This window comes from Phaenicophaeus curvirostris, chromosome 13, assembly GCF_032191515.1.
Source record: "Phaenicophaeus curvirostris isolate KB17595 chromosome 13, BPBGC_Pcur_1.0, whole genome shotgun sequence".
Taxonomy (NCBI): domain Eukaryota; kingdom Metazoa; phylum Chordata; class Aves; order Cuculiformes; family Cuculidae; genus Phaenicophaeus; species Phaenicophaeus curvirostris.
Genome location: NC_091404.1, coordinates 1,867,240 through 1,885,524, shown reverse-complemented (window position 1 = coordinate 1,885,524; position 18,285 = coordinate 1,867,240). Strand labels below are relative to the sequence as shown.

Genomic DNA, 18,285 nt, shown 5'->3' with positions numbered 1-18,285 from the left:
TGGTTCAGCCCCTGGCTCGCCCACTCCCTCAGCAATGGGACCACCGAGATGTTCCCTCTTCCCCACGCAGCCATCCCTGCAGGGACCAGGACCTCCAGGTTCCTACATGATGCATTTATAAGTAGCCCAGGAGAGCTTAGAAGGATCTGGTTTTGCCTTGCGCAAGACGTAGAGAATATCTCTGGGTGATCCAGCATAGGGGCAAAATGGGCTTAAGACCTGGAAGAGGAAAGCAGGAGATAAGGCATGAAAAGCGTCATCTCCATCTGCCTTCAGTGTTTTCCCAGAACTCACCATCACGCAGATGGGCACGAGCGTCGTTTTGGCTCTAAGAAGAACCTGCAGCCCATCCAGATCGCCTGGGTCCTCACTAAGTCCCACCTTCTACCCACCATCGTTGCTCTTGGCCAGTTGGGCGGGTGACACCGTGCCTCTTGGCTTCCTCGGGAACAAGCCGACCAAGCCTGGGCAGTGGGGTGGGTTGGAAACTGCCTGAAGACCCAGTTCATCCGGGGTTGGTGGTGGGACCAGTCCTCTTATTAAAGGGGGTTTAATGAAGAGGGGAGCCAGACTTTTCAGTGGTGCCCACTGACAGGCCAGGAGGTGGTGGGCACCCGTTAAATAGGGAAGTCAATCCGAATACAAGAAAACTCTGCCTTTCCGAAGAGGGCGACCAAGCGCTGGCACAGGTTGCCCGGAGAGTTTGTAGAGTATCCTTGTCAGCATTCAAAAGCCATCTGGCCATGTTCCTAAGCAACCGCACCGTACCCGTAGATGAAATCAGGCACTTGGTTTTTAACCGTAATGGTATCAGAGAAAAGCAGAGACTCCTGAGCAAACACAAATGTAATAAATAAGTCGTATTCACTGCTACTAGGGCAACAGGAAAACAGGACATAAGGCTCAGAGAAATATCAATGTGGCCCATGCCTATCAGCAAAGCTCCTTTCCACCCCTTAGTAATGAGAGATTCTCATGGACTCTGTTTGAACGGGTCCAGAGGAGAATACAGGGATGATGCGAGGGCTGGAGCACCTCCAATACAAGGACAGGCTGGGGGAGTTGGGGTTGTTCAGCCTGGAGAAGAGAAGGATCTGAGAAGACCTTAGAGAAACTTCCAGTACCTGAAGGGGAGAACAAGAAAGCTGGGGAGGGACATTTTACAAAGGCTTGTAGTGATAAGATGATGGAGAATGGCTTTAAATTGTAGAGGGGAAGATTTAGACTAGACATACGGAGGAATTTCTTCATAATGAGGGTGGGGAGGCCCTGGCCCAGGTTGCCTGGAGCAGGGGTGGCTGCCCCATCCCTGGAGGTGTTCAAGGCCAGGTTGGATGGGGCTTGGAGCCTCTGATTCAGTGGGATGCCACTACCCGTGGTAGGGGGGTTGGAACTGGATGATCTGTAAGGTCCCTTCCTACTCAAACTATTCTATAATTCTATGAAGTTTCAGACTCTGAACACTCAACCTGAAATTAAGCTACAAGTCACAGTTTCCATGACTAAAAGTGGTCACACAGTGTTGCTCAGCCACTGGAAACTACAGGGGGCTCTACCTAAACCTGCCCCCAACTTTCATTTTCAGGTATCGTTTTCTAATGGCTCCATCTACCTTAACAGTACTCATTATCGTCTTCATAAATGACCTGGATGCAGAGCCTGAAGGTTTAATATCTAAGTTTAGGGGTGACATGGAACTGAGGAGCTGTTGAGGGCAGAGAGGACCTGCAGAGGGATCTGGATGGGTTGGAGATCTGGGCAATCAACAACCGCATGGAGCTGAACAAGGGCAAGTGCCGGGTTCTGCAGCTGGGACACGGCAGCCCTGGCTGGACAGACAGACCGGGGATGAGAGGCTGGAGAGCAGCCCTGCGGGAGGGAACATGGGGATCCTGGTCGAGGGCAAGTTGGACACGAGCCAGCAGTGTCCTGGCAACCAAGGGGGGCAACCGTGTCCTGGGGTGCATCCAGCACGGTGTGAGCGCTGGGGGCAGTTCTGGGCACCACAGGATGGAAAGGATCTAAAGCTGCTGGAGAGTGTCCAGAGCAGGGCACGGAGTTGGGGAAGGGTTTACAGGGGAAGAGTGTGAGGAGCGGCTGAAGGCACTTAGTCTGTTCAGCCTGGAGGAGACTGAGAGGAGACCTCATCGCACTCTGCAGCTTCCTCAGCAGGGGAGGAGGAGGAGCAGGCGCTGAGCTCTTCTCTCAGGACACCAATGACAGGACTGGAGGGAATGGCAGGAAGGTGGGTCAAGGGAGATGGGACAGTAGGATGAGGTTCTTCCCCAGAGGGTGGTGGAGCCCAGGAAAACAGTCACACCTCTGAGCCTGACAATATTCCAGAAGCTCTTGATCCAGTGGGAGGTGTCCCTGCCCATGGCTGCGGGTGGAACTGGATGGGCTTTGAGGTCCCTTCCAACCCAACCCATTCCATGATTCTGTGGGGATATGATCATATCAACACACCCTGACACAGGGCCAGGGGTCGTACGAGCGTGATTTTCATTTAAGCAAATAACTGAAAGAGCAGCCGCCCTCGTGGTGGAGGGGAACTGTCCCACCCTGGAGGGGACAGGCAGCACGTAGACCTGTGGACTGAGGGGGACAGAGTCTGACATCCCCTCTCCCCAAGCTCAAACATCTGAAAACCATTTTTTCACCACTTTAGGAGAAGTCAGGCATGGGGACAGGAAGGAGGAGGCTAATTTGTTTACCCAGAAATGTTTAAAAAAAGATGCGGTTTCACTGAAACAAACAGTGAGAAAGACTCTTGCAAGCACTGCTAAAGACACGTCCTGACTACAAGAAAGATCTTGAGGAGCTGCAGTGTGTCCAGAGGAGGGCAATGAGGCGGGTGAAGGGTCTGGAGCACAAGTCTTATGGGGAGGAGCTGAGGGACCTGGGGCTGCTTAGCCTGGAGGAGGCTGAGGGGGGACCTCATCACTCTCTGCAGCTCCTGGTAAGGAGGTTGGAGTGAGGTGGATGCTGGGCTCCTCTCCCATCTAAGAAGGGATTGGATGAGAGGAAATGGCCTCAAGTTACACCAGGGGAGGTTTAGATTAGATATCAGGAAAAATTTCTTCACTGACAGAGTGGTGAAACCCTGGCAGAGGCTGCCCAGGGCAGTGGGGGGGTCTCCACCCCTGGAGGGAGTCAGAAAGTGTGTAGATGTGGCACCTGGGGACAGGGTTTAGCAGGCACGGTGGGGTTGGGCTGAGGGTTTGACTGGATGCGCTGAGAGGGCTTTTCCAACCTCAGTGATCCTATGATTCTTTACTTTAGGGCATGTTTTTCAAGAGAAAGGAAGGAAAAAGAATGTACGTTTGGCCTTCCCCAGTTCGGTGTTAAATATAAAAGGCAGGAGTGAGTTCATTTTGTTGCTGTTTATTACGGTTGTTGCGGAAAGTCAAATCAACTGAAACCAAGAGCCCTGAACCCGTTAAGTTTGGGTTGACTCAGCCAAATCTGAATCACCCCAACCGTCCTCTAACGAGTGGAAACAGCATCCTTGCTGCGGGGCTGAGACATTTCGAAGGACCTGGAAGGAAGAGGAGGTGGATGTGCTGAGCATCACCGGAGCCAGGAGCTCTGCGAGCCCACCCAGACCTGCCCCGTGTGCCAGGCAGAGGCAAGGGCTGTGGTGGCCTCTCCCTCTGCACCCGCTCTTGCATGGCCCAAAGACACAACACGACCTTCCAAATGGCTGTGGGTCTGATACTTGCTCCTCTCTCTCTCGGGGTGGTGAGGAGCTGGCTGAGGCCCATGAGGTTGCGTTCCTGCAGGGCGCACAGGTTGGCCAAGCCTAAATGCACCAACAGCGTGGCTGAAACCCAGAGCGCTGGGGGGAAACCAGCAGGAATTAAAGCTTAAAGGCTTCAGGCTGAGGCCAGAAGGGAGGGATTTGTGGGGAGATTTGAGCAGGCGCTCAAGCGCTTTGCGGGCTGGAGACCTTGGGTGTTGGTTGACAGCGACTGAACGTGAGCCAGCAGTGTACCCGGGTGCCCAAGAAGGCCAACAGCATCTTGGCTTGGATCAGAAACAGTGTGGCCAGCAGGAACAGGGAAGGAATTCTGCCCCTGTAGTTGGTGCTGTTGAGGCTGCACCTCGAATCCCGGGCTCAGTTTTGGGCACCTCATTTCACGAAAGACCTTGAGGGGCTGGAGCGTGTCCAGAGAAAGGAATGGAGCTGGGGAAGGGGCTGGAGAACAAGTCTTACGAGCAATGGCTGAGGGACCTGGGGTGGTTTAGCCTGGAGGCTGAGGGGAGACCTTATCACTGTCTAAAACCACCTGGAAGGAGGTTGCAGAGAGGTGGGTGCTGGTCTCTTCTCCCAAGTGACGGGCGATAGGACAAGAGGGAATGGCCTCAGGCTGCCCCAGGGCAGGTTCAAGTTGGGCATTAGGGAAGTCTTCTTCACAGAAAGGTTCTCAAGCACTGGCAGAGGCTGCCCAGGGAGGTGGCAGTGTCCCCATCCCTGGAAGGGTTTTAAAGGCGAGTAGGTGAAGTGCTTAGGGATGTGATTTTGTAGTGGACAGGTATGGTTGGACTCCATGATCTCAAAGGTCTTTTCCAGTCTAGGGATTCTATGATTCTATGGCCTCTCCCAGAGGTGAAACCAGGGGCTTGGAGGGTGGGGCTCGGGGTCTAGGACATAAAACAAGGCAGAGGACAGTTTCCATGTCCCGGTCTTTTCCCTTGAAGACAGTATGAATTTACACAGAAAAAGGCAATAGAGAATCTACCTTTCCTTGTCCGCTCGAGTGGAATCGTATTCCTTCAGCCAGCCCTGGGTCGTGTGATCTGTGAAAGGACAAGTCTGTTCCCAGGCGTCAGGACGAAGGGTTTGAGAGGCATCGAGAGCCCAGGATGGGGTGTTGTACTCAGAGGAGGGTGGCCGGGGCTCGCTGGGGATGGGACAGGAGATGGGAGAGGGATGGGGGCCTTCGTGTGAGCCGACAAACAGTGTTGAATTAATTCCCATGGTTGCTGGCTGGTGTGAGGAGCAGCTCTAGGTAGAAGGTGCTGGGAGGGGCAGGGAGAGCAGGAGCAGGGAGACTTACAGCAGAGGTAGATAGCGAGGAGCGGGAGCGCTGACACGGCCGCTGTGCTGATGGCGAGGGCGGTCACCTCCACGAACTCCGTGCATCCTTCTTCTGGCAAAGCAGAGCAGGGGTCGGTACAAAACGACGCCCGAGCACAAGGAGAAAAAGGCACATTCCCACCGTGAAAATACACACACACAAACCCCCCAAAAGAGAGGGTTGAAAACTAGCTTGGCTTTTGCAAAGATTTCACTTCCTTGAAAATACCAATTTGATGGATTTTTTTGGAGCAGATCAAAGTCCAAATGGCTGAGTTGAAGGGATATTGGGATTACAGATCATGGACGAGGTTGAGCCTCAGTGTGACAAAGCCTTGGGGTGGTCACCGGCGCGTCCCCTCTCACCGTGGCGATTGTGGATGTTCTTGATGAGGAAGCTGGTCGTCAGCACCACCGCCACCACCCCTCCTGGAGCAGCGTAGCCCAGCGTGCGCTGTGCTGGCCGAGGGAAAGGTGAGAAAGCGATGTTAGTGTGTGCTACAAGACGTGGGTCGGGGTCTACCTGCACCCATGAACTGGTGTGAAATCCACCAGCTGGAGTTAGCACAGAAGCAGAAATAAAGGTTTTATTTAAAAAAACTTAGGGATGAGATTTTAGAATCATGGACTGGTTTGGGTTGGAAGGGACCTCAAAGCCCATCCAGTTCCACCCCCGTCATGGGCAGGGACACCTCCCACTGGATCAGGGGCTCCAAGCTCCATCCAACCTGGCCTTGAACCCCTCCAGGGATGGGGCAGCCACCACTGCTCTGGGCAACCTGGGCCAGGGCCTCCCCACCCTCACAGCAAAACATTTCTCCCTAATTCTCATCTCGATCTCCCCTCTTGCAGCTCAAAACCGTTCTCCTCATCCTGTCCCTGCCCTCCCTGATCCAGAGCCCCTCCCCAGGTTTCCTGCAGCCCCTTTCAGTACCGGAAGGAATTTTTTCATGGATCAGTTTTCTCTCGTTCCCTGCCATCCTTCGCAGAGCAGCTCACCTGTTTTGCTTTTCAGTTGGATGAACTTTGTTGGCTGGAAGGTCACAGTGGCTGAGACCAGGAAGGTTACCACGATCACGTACGTAAGGGCGATCTCCGGCAGTATCATCGCAATAGAAGGGCCTGAAAGAAGCCAGGACATGGCAGAGCACCAGCTCTCGTGCTTACACCTTCAGCACTGTGCAACCCTCCACTGTATCTCTTTCCCAGGCTCTGCTGACTCCCAGCCTTTTCCATCTGTCCCTGCAAGCAGCCTCTCCACCCATTGATCATTTGAATTCCCTTCTGCAATTAACTCTGGGAAGGGTCTCTGGGGAAAGGGGAATAACTCAATTGATTGTGTGGATGGGCGTGTGATCCATACGGTGGGCCAGGTTCCAATCACTAGATGCAATCACAGAGCAAGAAGCTGTGTGTCTCTGTCTGGCTGGGTCTGTCCTCAGGTGTTTAGTGGTGTGACCTCTCTCTCCAGGCCACTGCCTTCCTTTCTGAGTTCCCTTCTTCCTCCTCTTCTTCCCCATGACTCCACATCTCCCATGAGGTTTTCATCCTGCACGGTTCACACACCAAGAATTGCTTTTCCGTGCTGCACCTTGCCCGCAGGGCTCAGTGCTGGGTCCAGCCCTGTTCAGTGTCTTTATCAATGACCTGGATGAAGGCATCGAGTGCACCCTTAGCGAGTTTGCGGATGACACTAACGTGGGTGGAAGCATGGATCTCCTGGAGTGTTGGTAGGCTCCAAAGGGATCTGAACAGGCTGGACCACTGGGATGAGACCAATGGGATGAGGTTTAACAAGGCCAAATGCCGGGTCCTGCCCTTGGGGCACAACAGCCCTGAGCAGCTCCAGACTAGGAGAAGTCTGTCTATAAAGCTGCCTGGAGGAGAGGGACCTGGGGGTGTTGGTTGACAGCAACTGAACATGAGCCAGCAGTGGCCCAGGTGCCAAAGAACACCAATGGCATCTTGGCTTGGATCAGACACGGCGTGACCAGCAGGGCCAGGGAGGTTCTTCTCCCTCTGTACTCGGCACTGGTGAGACCGCTCCTCGAATCCTGTGTTCAGTTGTGGGCCCCTCACCACAAGAAGGATGTTGAGGCTCTGGAGCGAGTCCAGAGAAGAGCAACAAAGCTGGTGAGGGGGCTGGAGAACAAGAGGAGTGGCTGAGAGAGCTGGGGGTGTTCAGCCTGGAGAAGAGGAGGCTGAGGGGAGACCTCATTGCTCTCTGCAACTACCTGAAAGGAGGTTGTGGAGAGGAGGGAGCTGGGCTCTTCTCCCAAGTGACAGGGGACAGGACAAGAGGGAATGGCCTCAAGCTCCACCAGGGGATGTTCAGGCTGGACATTAGGAAAAAATATTTAATGGAAAGGGTCATTGGTCACTGGCAGAGGCTGCCCAGGGAGGGGGTTGAGTCACCTTCCCTGGAGGGGTTTAAGGGACAGGTGGACGAGGTGCTGAGGGACATGGTTTAGTGATTGATGGGAATGGTTGGACTCGATGATCCAGTGGGTCTCTTCCAACCTGGTGATTCTTTGATTCTATGATTCCATTAAAGAAGTGCACAGCACCATCCACCCACCCCAAACTGGCCCCAGCCACCTCCTACCTTCCTCTCGCATCCAGAGGATCCCCGCGGTGCCTGCCAGGATGGAGGAGATGCACACCAGCCCGCAGGTGTAGGCGCTGAGCCACCTCCACAGCTCCCCTCCTAGAAACCAAGAGCAGCGAGGGGTGACTGCTGTGACCCCTCGGGATGTCCCATACCAGCTCCCACCCCTTCCTCAGGTTGGAATGCAGCCCATCCCCACCTGGGATCCTGAGGACTATCCCTGTTGGGGGGGCTGGCCAACAGTGGCCAAACACGAGCCAGCAGTGGCCCAGGTGGCCAAGAAGGCCAAGAGCATCCTGGCTTGGCTCAGCCATGGGGTGGCCAGCAGGAGCAGGGAAGGGATCGTCCACCTGGATGCCTTGGCACTGGTGAGGCTGCACCTCGAATGCCGGTTCAGTTTTGGGGCCCACAGTGCAGGAAAGACCTTGAGAGGCTGGCGCGCGTCTGGAGAAGGGAATAGAGCTGGGGAAGGGGCTGGAGAACAGGGGTTGTGGGAACAGCTGAGAGAGCTGGGGTTGTTTAGCCTGGAGAAGAGGAGGCTGAGGGGAGACCTCATTGCTCTCTGCAGGTCCGGGAATGGAGGTTGGAGCGAGCTGGGTGCTGGGCTCTGCTCCCTAGTAACAAGGGGTAGGACGAGTGGAAATGGCCCCAAGTTGTGCCAAGGGAGTTTTAGATTGGATATTAGAAAATATTTCTTCCCTGAGAGAGCAGTGAAGCCCTGGCAGAGGATGCCCAGGGCAGTGGGGGAGTCTCCGTCCTTGGAGGCTTTGAAAACATGTGTGGCAGTGGCATTTTGGCACAGGGTTCAGCAGGCACGTTGGGGCTGGGCTGACAGTTGGACTGGATGAGCTGATAGGTCTTTTCAAACCCCAAGGGGTTTCTGACCTGCTCTTTAGCGTGGGAAGCTGGAAAGGTCTCTGTGCCCTGGGTACATTTTGTTAAACATACTCTTAAAGATGGAACCTTGCAATAAAATGCTCCCAAGAAACATCTTTTTCTATAAATGTATCAGTCAATCACCTCAACCATCCACAACAAAAATGTTGCTTGTAAACAGAGTAAAATCAGGTTTTGTCATTAAAAAAACTTCCAAGGAATGCTTCTCTGCTCTTATAAGACCTAGCAAGCTGATTTGGAGAAGAGATGTTCAGACAGCTGGAAAGGGAATCAGATGGTGCCCAGCTCTTCTCACAACAACGCCTCTCTCCGCCTTGTCAAATGAGGGAATGGATGGCTTGGCTGCCCCTCAACCGCAGACTCACTTATTCTTAGCTTTTCAGACTGGCAGACAGGAAAAATTAATCCCCATCCTGAGACGGCAGCAAAGACCACAGCAACCACTGTAACCTTCAGCATGTCCTGCAAGGGAGGGGAGAGACCTGGAAAAGAAGCCAGGAGTCAGGGCATTGGCAGGACCAGCATGGATGGCTCTGGTGGGCCTTGGGGCTCCTCTGTCACCAGGATGGATTGGATTTATCTTCCAGCTAGTGGTCAAACCAGCCCTCTCTACTGCACTCTGTGCTCCATGGAATGTCCAGTCTGGGATGCACGCTGCCCTTCTGGCCTCCACCCCTCCCATGCCCATGTCCTACTCAACGTCACCTTGGCCAAGGGTCATCACTAGGGACCTTCTCCAAGAGGGAACAGCCAGTCTCCTGCTGCCCATCGTGCCAAGGACCGTGCCTTGGTGGGATCAGAGGTTGGGAATTATTGCTGATCATCCTGTGATGGAGAGCTCCTGTCAACGGCACATGGGCCACAACCTCACGAGAGGGCATCAGGACCTTGGGGGATGGAGGTGGGATAGGCTGAAACCACCCAGGGATCCCCAGGGAAGGGTGCAGAGCAGTGAGAGGGGAAACCCTCAGCAGTAATCACCTGCAACAGTGATGTTCAGGGAGGCTTCCTCCCAGCTTATCCCATTGCTGGCATTGCAGGAGTAGGAGCCGCAGTCCGATTTCTTGGCTGGTCTCAGGTACAAGATGCTGAGGCCATCAGAGGTGTGAATGTATCTGTCTGGGGGAAGCGGCTTCCCATCCTTCTTCCAGGTGAAGGTGTCCACCCTGTCTTCTGCCACCTCACAGAGCACCTCGCCGGGGGCCTGGGCCACGAGGGCACTGCTCCGGAGCCGAGGGCGAGACACAGGCTCTGGAAAGAGGACAGAAACACCAACACTTCCATCAGACCCAACCTGGAGCGTCTGTGATGGGGATCTGGCCTGTAGCTGTCACTGCAGCATCCCTGAGTCTGCAACGCTACAACCACAGGCACCTTTTCCTTGGAAAGTCTCGTGCTGCACAGGGCTGCTCTGCTTTCCATAGAGTCATGGAACGGTTTGGGGTGGAAGGGACCTCAAAGCCCATCCAGTTCCACCCCTGCCATGGGCAGGGACACCTCCCACTGGATCAGGGGCTCCAAGCCCCATCCAACCTGGCCTTGAACATCTCCAGGGATGGGGCAGCCACCCCTGCTCTGGGCAACCTGAGCCAGGGCCTCTCAACCCTGACAGCAAAATCTCTCCTCTTGCAGCTCAAACCCGTTCCCCCTCATCCTGTCCCTTCCCTCCCTGATCCAGAGCCCCTCCCCAGCTCTCCTGGAGCCCCTCTTGAGGCTTGGGTTTCTTTCTCTAGCTGAGGCATTGCTTTCATTGCATTTGAGTATCCCCAGGGCATTTTAAAATGTATCAGGAAATGGGGGAAAAGGAGAAAAGTACACAGATCTCATTTAGATTTTCATGTGGTGGAAAGGAGGAATGTGCTGAAGGCCTATGGCAGCGTTGTGGCAGCAGAGTTATCACAGCAAAGGAGGGTGATGCCAAAGCACATTAGGGAATTGTTTGGAAGAGGAGGCAGAGGGGAGACCTCTTTGCTCTCTACAGCTACCTGGAAGGAGGTTGTGGAGAGGAGGGAGCTGGGCTCTTCTCCCAAGTGACAGGGGACAGGACGAGAGGGAATGGCCTCAAGCTCCGCCAGGGGAGGTTCAGGCTGGACATCAGGAAAAAATATTTCACAGAAAGGGTCATTGGTCACTGGCAGAGGCTGCCCAGGGAGGGGGTTGAGTCACCGTCCCTGGAGGGGTTTAAGGGATGGGTGGATGAGGTGCAAAGGGACATGGGTTAGTGATGGATGGGAATGGTTGGACTCGATGATCCAGTGGGTCTTTTCCAACCTGGCGATTCTGTGATTCTATGATTCTTATATTGAGGAGAACGTTTGTATTATTCTAAGTGAACTCTTCTCTCTGTGAGAGCAGCTGGTGCCTGCAGATTGTGGTCTAGGAGTCAGGATGGGCAGCGGGGCAGCTGGGTTCTGTTCCCAGCAGTCCCTCAATCTCTGCTCAGAGAGTAGAAAACAGGGGAGGAAATCGCCTTTCCAGGAAGGAGCCTGCACCTCTGTCGCCTTAGAACGTCTCCTTGGGCAGCTCTATCAAATCTTCTCCACTGGGACAGGCTGGAAACCTCTTCCCAAAATCTCCGTGGGGACGTCTACATGCATGGCAGGTTCAAACCAACCCATTAGCTCCAAGCCCTTCCCCAGAGCCCTTTGCTTCATTGATGATCCATGTACAGTCAGATAACAACACGGCTCTGCCTGCATCCATCACTCCGCTCCTCCCTCCCATGCCCACCACTTACTGAGGACTTCAAGCAGGATTTTCAGGCTCTCGCTGTTTCCCACATTGACAGTCACTTTGTAGAGGCCACTGTCGCTTTCCTGGACATCCTCCAGCAAGAGGGATCCATTGGATGGATGGAACGTGGCTCGTCCTGTGTAGAGCGCGTGGATGGCTGGGTTGTGAGACCCCCTGTGGTACTGCAGGATGGTGTTGGAGCTGGTGCCATTGAGGAACTCCCATCGCGTGGACTCGATGTGCGTGACATTATCCGGACCAGGAAGCAGCACCGAGGATCCCACAGCAGTGACTTTCCTCCTGAGGACTCCAGGCACTCCTGCAGCCTGTCGCAGAGGCACCAGCAGCCCTGGATGGCAGGGGAGGGGAAGATGATCTGGGCAGATGGAGCAAGTCAACATGGTTTGGTGGAGGGTTTGGGGGGCCCAAGGACACACATGGGGACTTGGACCACTTGGTCAGTGCCTCTCACAAGACTGTTGTCATTGCCTGTCATGCTCCCAGCCAGGGAGACATCCCAGCCAGAGCCGATAGAGGTGCCTAAATAGAGCACAGGGTGCGTGGGGGTGCCCACCTGCAGGGCTGTGAGCTTTTTCTACTCCAGTTCTGTGTGCATTTGGGTGGCATTTCCAGAAGGGACTTCCTAATCCTCACATAATTTCTGTGGTTCATCCCTGTTTCCTGGTCTCATTTGGGGCTGAAAGTGTCCACACATTCACAGGGTTGTGGTTGTATCCCCAAAACACATGGCAGTTCCTGGGCTTGGCACGACTTGGACCCTAACAGCCACTTGAGGACTTCAAGAGGAGCCGCTCTAGGTAGGTCACAGCACCCAGGGACCTCAAAGCCCATCCAGTTCCACCTCCTGCCATGGGCAGGGACACCTCCCACTGCATCAGGGGCTCCAAGCCCCATCCAACCTGGCCTTGAACCCCTCCAGGGATGGGGCAGCCACCACTGCTCTGGGCAACCTGGGCCAGGGCCTCCCCACCCTCACACCAAAACATTTCTCCCTAAGATCTCATCTCAATCTCCCCTCTTGCAGCTCAAAACCATTCTCCGTGTCTTCTCCCTGCCCTCCCTGCTCAGGAGCCCCTCCCCAGCTTCCCTGGAGCCCCTTTCAGCACTGGAAGCTGCTCTAAGGTCTCCCCACAGCCTTCTCTTCTCCAGGCTGAACAACCCCAACTCTCCCAGCCTGTCCTCATACAGGAGGTGCTCCAGCCCTCGGATCATCTCCATGGCCTTCCCTAGAATCGCTCCAACAGCTCTAAACTGAGGCTTTAAAGCATGAGGCAGCCCTAGGCAGACAAAATGAGGGAAAGGGTGTTTATCTACCCAGACAGAGGTCCAGTTTATTGCTGGTAGCAATCCTAGTGCTTCTTAGGAGGTTGCTCTGAAGGAGGCACCAGGATTTCTGCTGAAGGTCCTCTTCTCCTCCTCAAAGCTGTCAGTCGAGCCCTTGCAAAGGAGCGTCACAGCTGAGACTCTCCCAGACAGGGACTGGTGGCAGCGATCCCTGCCTGTCCCCACAGAGCCCCGGCTGTGCAACCCCAGCCACTCTTCCCAAGAGAAGAGATCTCATAAAACCCCATTTCCAGCCCCGGCTGTGCAACCGCGGCCACTCTTCCCAAGAGAAGAGATCTTATAAAAACCCCATTTCCAGCCCCGGCTGTGCAACCGCGGCCACACTTCCCAAGAGAAGAGATCTTATAAAAACCCCATTTCCAGCCACCGCAGCGAGGCCGAGGGATGCTGCACAGGCAGGATGATCCCAGCTCAGAGCCACCAGCCGCACAGGCTGTTTGCTCTTCTCTCTCCATCGTATCTTGGTTCCTGCCCTGATAAGCAGATATTCAGGCAGTTACATCGCCGCCTGCTGTCTCTGCAAACAATCCTGCAATCTGTCTCTTGTCCTCTGCCCAGCGATTGCTCCGAGCTATTTTGCGGCACAAATGGCAAAGAAAATAGGCGTAACAATCCAAGGACATCTGGTGGGTTTCATTTCTCACTGCCATCACCCTGAGAAGCAGCTACTGGGTTTTATTTTGGCACCTTCATCCCCTTCAGACTCTGGGACGTGCAGGGAGAAGAAACCACCTTATGACTGAAAATCCCCTTGCCCTAGAAGAATTCTACAAGGAGGTTGGAGCGAGTTGAGTGCTGGGCTCTTCTCCCAGGTAAGAAGAGAGGATGAGAGGAAATGGCCTCGAGTTGCAGCAGGGGAGGTTCAGGTGGGATATCAGGGAATAATTCTTCCCTAAAAGGGTTCTTGGGCACTGGAACGGCTGCTCAGGGCAGTGCTGGAGTCCCCATCCCTGGAGGGGTTTAAAGGATTGGCAGACAAAGAGCTCAAGGATCTTGTTCAGTAGAGGACAGGGACATCTGAGCTCGGTGGTCTCAAAGGTCTTTTCCAACCAAACGATTCTATGATTCCATGAACACTGTTTCTACAGACCATGTGGTCCTACTAGCAGAAAGTAAGACAGAACACTTCCTCACAGGCATCTTTTTATAGCTACAACATCCAAAGCTCGTTCAATCGACATTCAGAGCTCACTAACACCACGGCATCGGAAAATCTGGGATTATTGCCATGGGTTTCTTTTCTATTTCAGGTGCTCGCCTTGAATATCTTTGTACATTTGTGCTCCAGTGCAGCCAGTGCAGCTGTAAGGACCATGGTGAGGCTGCTCACATGAGGATAACTGCAATAAATTTGGTGTTATCACATACATCAGCCCCAATATAAAGCTCTGCCACAGACTTCAGCTTCGCACCATGCCTGCTCCTGAGCTGCTTCTACCTCCTCTGCCTTTGGGCAGCAAGGCAGACACACCTTTCCCCTTCAGGTTAAGCATTTTGCCCCGTCTAAGACGTCTGAGCGCATGGACTGAGTGTCCCCATGCACAACAGCATCGCTCGAGTGAAGCCTCAGGTTCCCCGTGGCGAGGATCTGCCAGACGGCAGCGGTACCTCACCCAGCCTGGGGACAATTTACCTGCAAGGAGCATCCAGCTGGTCACTAGCAGCTCTGCGGGGCGGCACGTCCACATCTGTCCAGGAAAAACGCCTCCAAAATTACCCTGCTTTTAAAACTGCCCCTTAAAAGTCCACCCTGTGAGGAGAGTAACAGGTCAGGCTGTACCACGGGAGGAGTTTTTGCCGTCTCAGTGGCCGGACTCGTGATGCTCGTGCAGGCAGCGCTGCCACTGGTCCCGGTTTGGGCTGGCTCCGACCGAGCTGTTCTCCTGGTGATGCTCCTCTCCTTCCTCGCTGCCTCCTGTCCTGCTGGGGACCCTTCCCGGTGGCTGCTCGGTGGCCGCTCCCCGGTGCTGTGCGCAGGCGGCGTGGGAAGGCAGAGCTCCCTGCGCATCCCTGCTCGGCGGCTGGAGCAGCGGCTGCCCGTGCCCAGCCCTTCTGCCACCCCAAAGGGCCCTTCTGCAGCCCGTGGGGTCAGGGACAGCCCTGAACGCACCCCAGAAACACCGACTTTATTGTCAGGCCAAACCAGGGAGAAGAGCCCACCTGAATCCTCTCCTAGCAGGGGTTTCCTATTTCAGTTCTTGCAGCGCTATAAATCACAGGGATGTCCCAGATCACTCCCGTGCCCTAAGACATCGACCCCCAAGCCTTTCTTACAGCTCAGCCGCCGTCCATCCTGCCCCTGGGGAGAGGAGCCCAGCTCCACGAGCAGAGCAGATGCTGAATTCATCCTGCAGCCTCTTTCTAGTGGTGGCCAGGGGCTCGGGAGGGCTCAGAAATATTTGTCCCACTGTGAGCAGCTTTTTCCTCCACTAATCATGGAATGGTTTGGGTTGGAAGGGACCTCAAAGCCCACCCAGTTCCACCCCCTGTCATGGGCAGGGACACCTCCCACTGGATCACAAGCTTTCTGCAAAGGGAATTCCAGCTGAAGGGAGAGATGCGCCTGGGATCAGAGGACTCAGTTTCAAGTTCTGCACTGAGGAGCAAAGGGAGGAGAGACTTGAGAAGGTTTGAGCTCTGGGGAAAGCTTTCCTGCCCTGGTGAGCACGGCCAGCCCTGCCTGCCTCCCAGGGACCACCAGGGCCGGAGTGAGATGGATGCTGGGACAGGACAGCTGCATGTAAAGCATTGAGAAAGGGTGGGTGGATGCAGATGTCATTGGGTTTGGAGCATCAACACGGTGATCCCCATTGGCTCCATCAGCCCTCTCTTCATGCTCCCTGCCAGCCTCAGAAAGCACCCAGCCCGTGCCTCCCTCCTACCAGAGTAAATCCAACCCCTACGTCACGGTCATCCCGATGCTGACATTGCCAACCCTTTTCCCATTTCTTGACCCTTCCTACCATTCTTTACCTCCTTCCAAACAATTATATTTCCCCCATCGGTCCTCATTTTGCTATCTCCACCCCCAAACTCAGCAGTCCTGGTCCCCCAGCCCCAGGCAATCTCAGCTTTAGCTGCTATCGCCACTCTGCTTTCCCCTTGCAAGTCTTACCCCATAGATGTCCCCAGTGCTCCCCTCTGTGATCTGAGCAGTTCAGTTGTTTCTCATTTCCCCTGCCTCGGCCACCGCAAAATCCAGCTGCATCTTGCCCACCAGCTCCCAGCTTTGATGTTCCTCACGCTGTAATTTGTCACATCCACTGATGTCAGTGCCCCAGCCAGGCTGCTGAGCCTGCAACAAGACTGAGCCATCTACCTGCAGCCCCAGCAGGCAGGACAGACACGTACTGGATTGAGAGCAGCCCTGACGAGAAGGGCTTGGGGTGCTGGGGGATGCGAAGCTCAACATGAGCCGCAACTTATGCTCCCAGCCCAGAAGCCAACAGTGTCCTGGGCTGCATCCAGAACAGTGGGAGCAGCAGGAATGGGGAGGGGATTCTGTCCCTCTGCTCCGCTCTGGTGAGACCAAACCTGGGGCCCTGTGTCCAGTTCTGGAGTCCTCAGCACAGGAAGGACATGGAGCTGGTGGAGCGAGTCCAGAGGAGGCCACGGAGATGATCCAAGGGCTGGAGAACCTCCTGTACGAGGACAGGCTGAGAGAGTTGGGGTTGTTCAGCCTGGAGAAGAGAAGGCTGTGGGGAGACCTTAGAGCAGCTTCCAGTGCGGAAAGGGGCTCCAGGAAAGCTGGGGAGGGGCTCTGGATCAGGCAGGGAGGGAGAAGACAAGGGGAATAGTTTTGAGCTGCAAGAGGGGAGATTGAGATGAGATCGTAGGAAGAAACGTTTTGCTGTGAGGGTGAGGAGGTCCTGGCCCAGGTTGCCCAGAGCAGTGGTGGCTGCCCCATCCCTGGAGGTGTTCAAGGCCAGGTTGGATGGTGCTTGGAGCCCCTGATCCAGTGGGAGGTGTCTCTGCCCACGGCAGGAGTGGGACTGTATGGGCTTTGAGGTCCCTTCCAACCCAAACTGTTCTGTGATTCTATGATTTTCAGGCAGGAAGGACAATGACCTTTAAGACAAGTGGCGCTTACAACTGGCTCAGTGCAAACTGTTCACCAAGCCATCTTGAATAGAATCATAGAATCACAGAATGCCCAAAATTGGAAGGGTCTCACAAGGACCACTGTGTCCACCTCCTGTCTCTGCACAGGACAACTCCAAAGCTTACACCATGTGTCTGAGCTTGGTTTGGTTTGGATTTCTCTCTGTGTGTGTGTGTGTGTTAAAGGGGGGCTCAGATTCTGCTTTTCATGTTGTTTTGTGGTCAGCTATGTGTTTTCGTATTTAATTCAACTTCTCTTTCTCCCCATGTCCAGCAGAGCACATTTTCCCATCTGCCTGGTTCCTCAGTGCAGGGCTGGATATTTGTGGGGTCACCTCACAGGTCCTTTGGCATTTTGTCACTGCAGGGAAGGGCTGCTGCTTCCTGCGTGCAGTTTATGTGCAGTTGGGGTGTCTGAGAAGCCAAAAGCAACTGAAGGCAGTGCCAAGGCATGGACGTGAGATGCAAGCAGGACGCCCCATCCCTGGAGGTGTTCAAGGCCAGGTTGGATGGGACTTGGACAGCTTGATCCAGTGGGAGGTGCCCCTGCCCGCTGCAGCGTGATTGAAACTGGATGATCTTAAAGGTCCCTTCCATCCCAAAGCATTCTGTGATTCTCCAGACAGATATTTTGTTCACTTGCAGGAAGGATGAGCTGCTGTAGATGAGCATTACCCACCCATGTCCCCATCATCCATATCCACCTCTTTCTTTGGTTACTCCAAAGAGTAATTGTTATCCATCAGGGCACTCTGACCCCAATAATCCTTCCCAGTTGCTGGAAGGAGATTTATCCTTGAAAAATTTCCTTCCAGGTTGCTGGAAGGAAACTTTAAAAGACACATCATAGAATCCTAGAATGGTTTGTGTTGGAAGGGACCTCAAAGCCCATCCAGTTCCAACCCCCCTGCCACAAGAATGGACACCTCCTGCTGGACCAGCAAGCTCAAAGCCCCATCCAATCTGGCCTGGAACACTTCCATATTCTCCATTTAATCCTAGATAACTTAAATTAAAAACCATGACAGGTTTCTGCTAGGGCTTAATTCCTTTCAGAAGTATTTTAAAAGCTTTTCCTGTGCCTCTTGAGGGGCTGAGAGAGATCAAACAGCAAACACAGCAGCACAGACCTGTCAATATTGGCTGCGAGGAAGAATTTGCACACCTGCTGCTCTGGGCTAGTCCAGGTTATTGTGGTTGGAGAGAGATAAGAAGAGCAGGCAGCCAGGAGCAGCTGTGAACCTTGTGCACAACCCCAGGTCCTTCTCTCTTCCCACTGCCACACTGCTGCAGCCCCGAAGTCGTGAAGGGACGAGAAATCAGAAGTGTGTGGATGAAAAAGTGTTAAGAATTGCATTTTCTAGACCCCCTCAGCACCCCCGTTGCTGTCAGAGACCCCTCCACCCCCAGCAGGACAATGCTGAGGATGCAGCAGGCGTGCAGCTGCTCACCCCTTCTCTGGTCCCCAGGCAGGAGAAGACAAACTCCCTCCACCTTGCAG

At 54.3% G+C, this 18,285-nt stretch overlaps 1 protein-coding gene and 1 long non-coding RNA gene across 4 annotated transcripts in view; one reads left to right on the top strand and one right to left on the bottom strand.

Moving 5' to 3' along the window:
- LOC138726296 (uncharacterized) overlaps positions 1 to 18,285 on the top strand; it is a 147,114-nt gene that overhangs the window by 57,804 nt on the left and 71,025 nt on the right. The gene's annotated exons all lie outside the window — the stretch shown is intronic.
- On the bottom strand, positions 3,382 to 16,620 carry LOC138726213 (uncharacterized). 3 transcript variants are annotated; one of them, XM_069867735.1, is made up of 11 exons: positions 15,799 to 16,620; positions 14,317 to 14,433; positions 11,323 to 11,667; positions 9,567 to 9,836; positions 8,951 to 9,067; positions 7,686 to 7,787; positions 6,080 to 6,202; positions 5,447 to 5,534; positions 5,061 to 5,153; positions 4,743 to 4,800; positions 3,382 to 3,538 (listed from the first exon to the last, which is right to left on the bottom strand). In XM_069867735.1, the coding sequence occupies exons 2-11, from the start codon at positions 14,369 to 14,371 to the stop codon at positions 3,440 to 3,442; spliced, it is 1,350 nt and encodes a 449-aa protein (XP_069723836.1). In that variant the 5' UTR covers positions 14,372 to 14,433; positions 15,799 to 16,620; the 3' UTR covers positions 3,382 to 3,439. The 3 variants fall into 3 exon arrangements, with proteins under 3 accessions (XP_069723836.1, XP_069723837.1, XP_069723835.1); XM_069867736.1 differs by lacking the exon at positions 15,799 to 16,620 and adding an exon at positions 14,794 to 14,949 and having other exon boundaries at positions 5,447 to 5,539; positions 14,317 to 14,558; XM_069867734.1 differs by lacking the exon at positions 15,799 to 16,620 and adding an exon at positions 14,794 to 14,949 and having other exon boundaries at positions 14,317 to 14,558.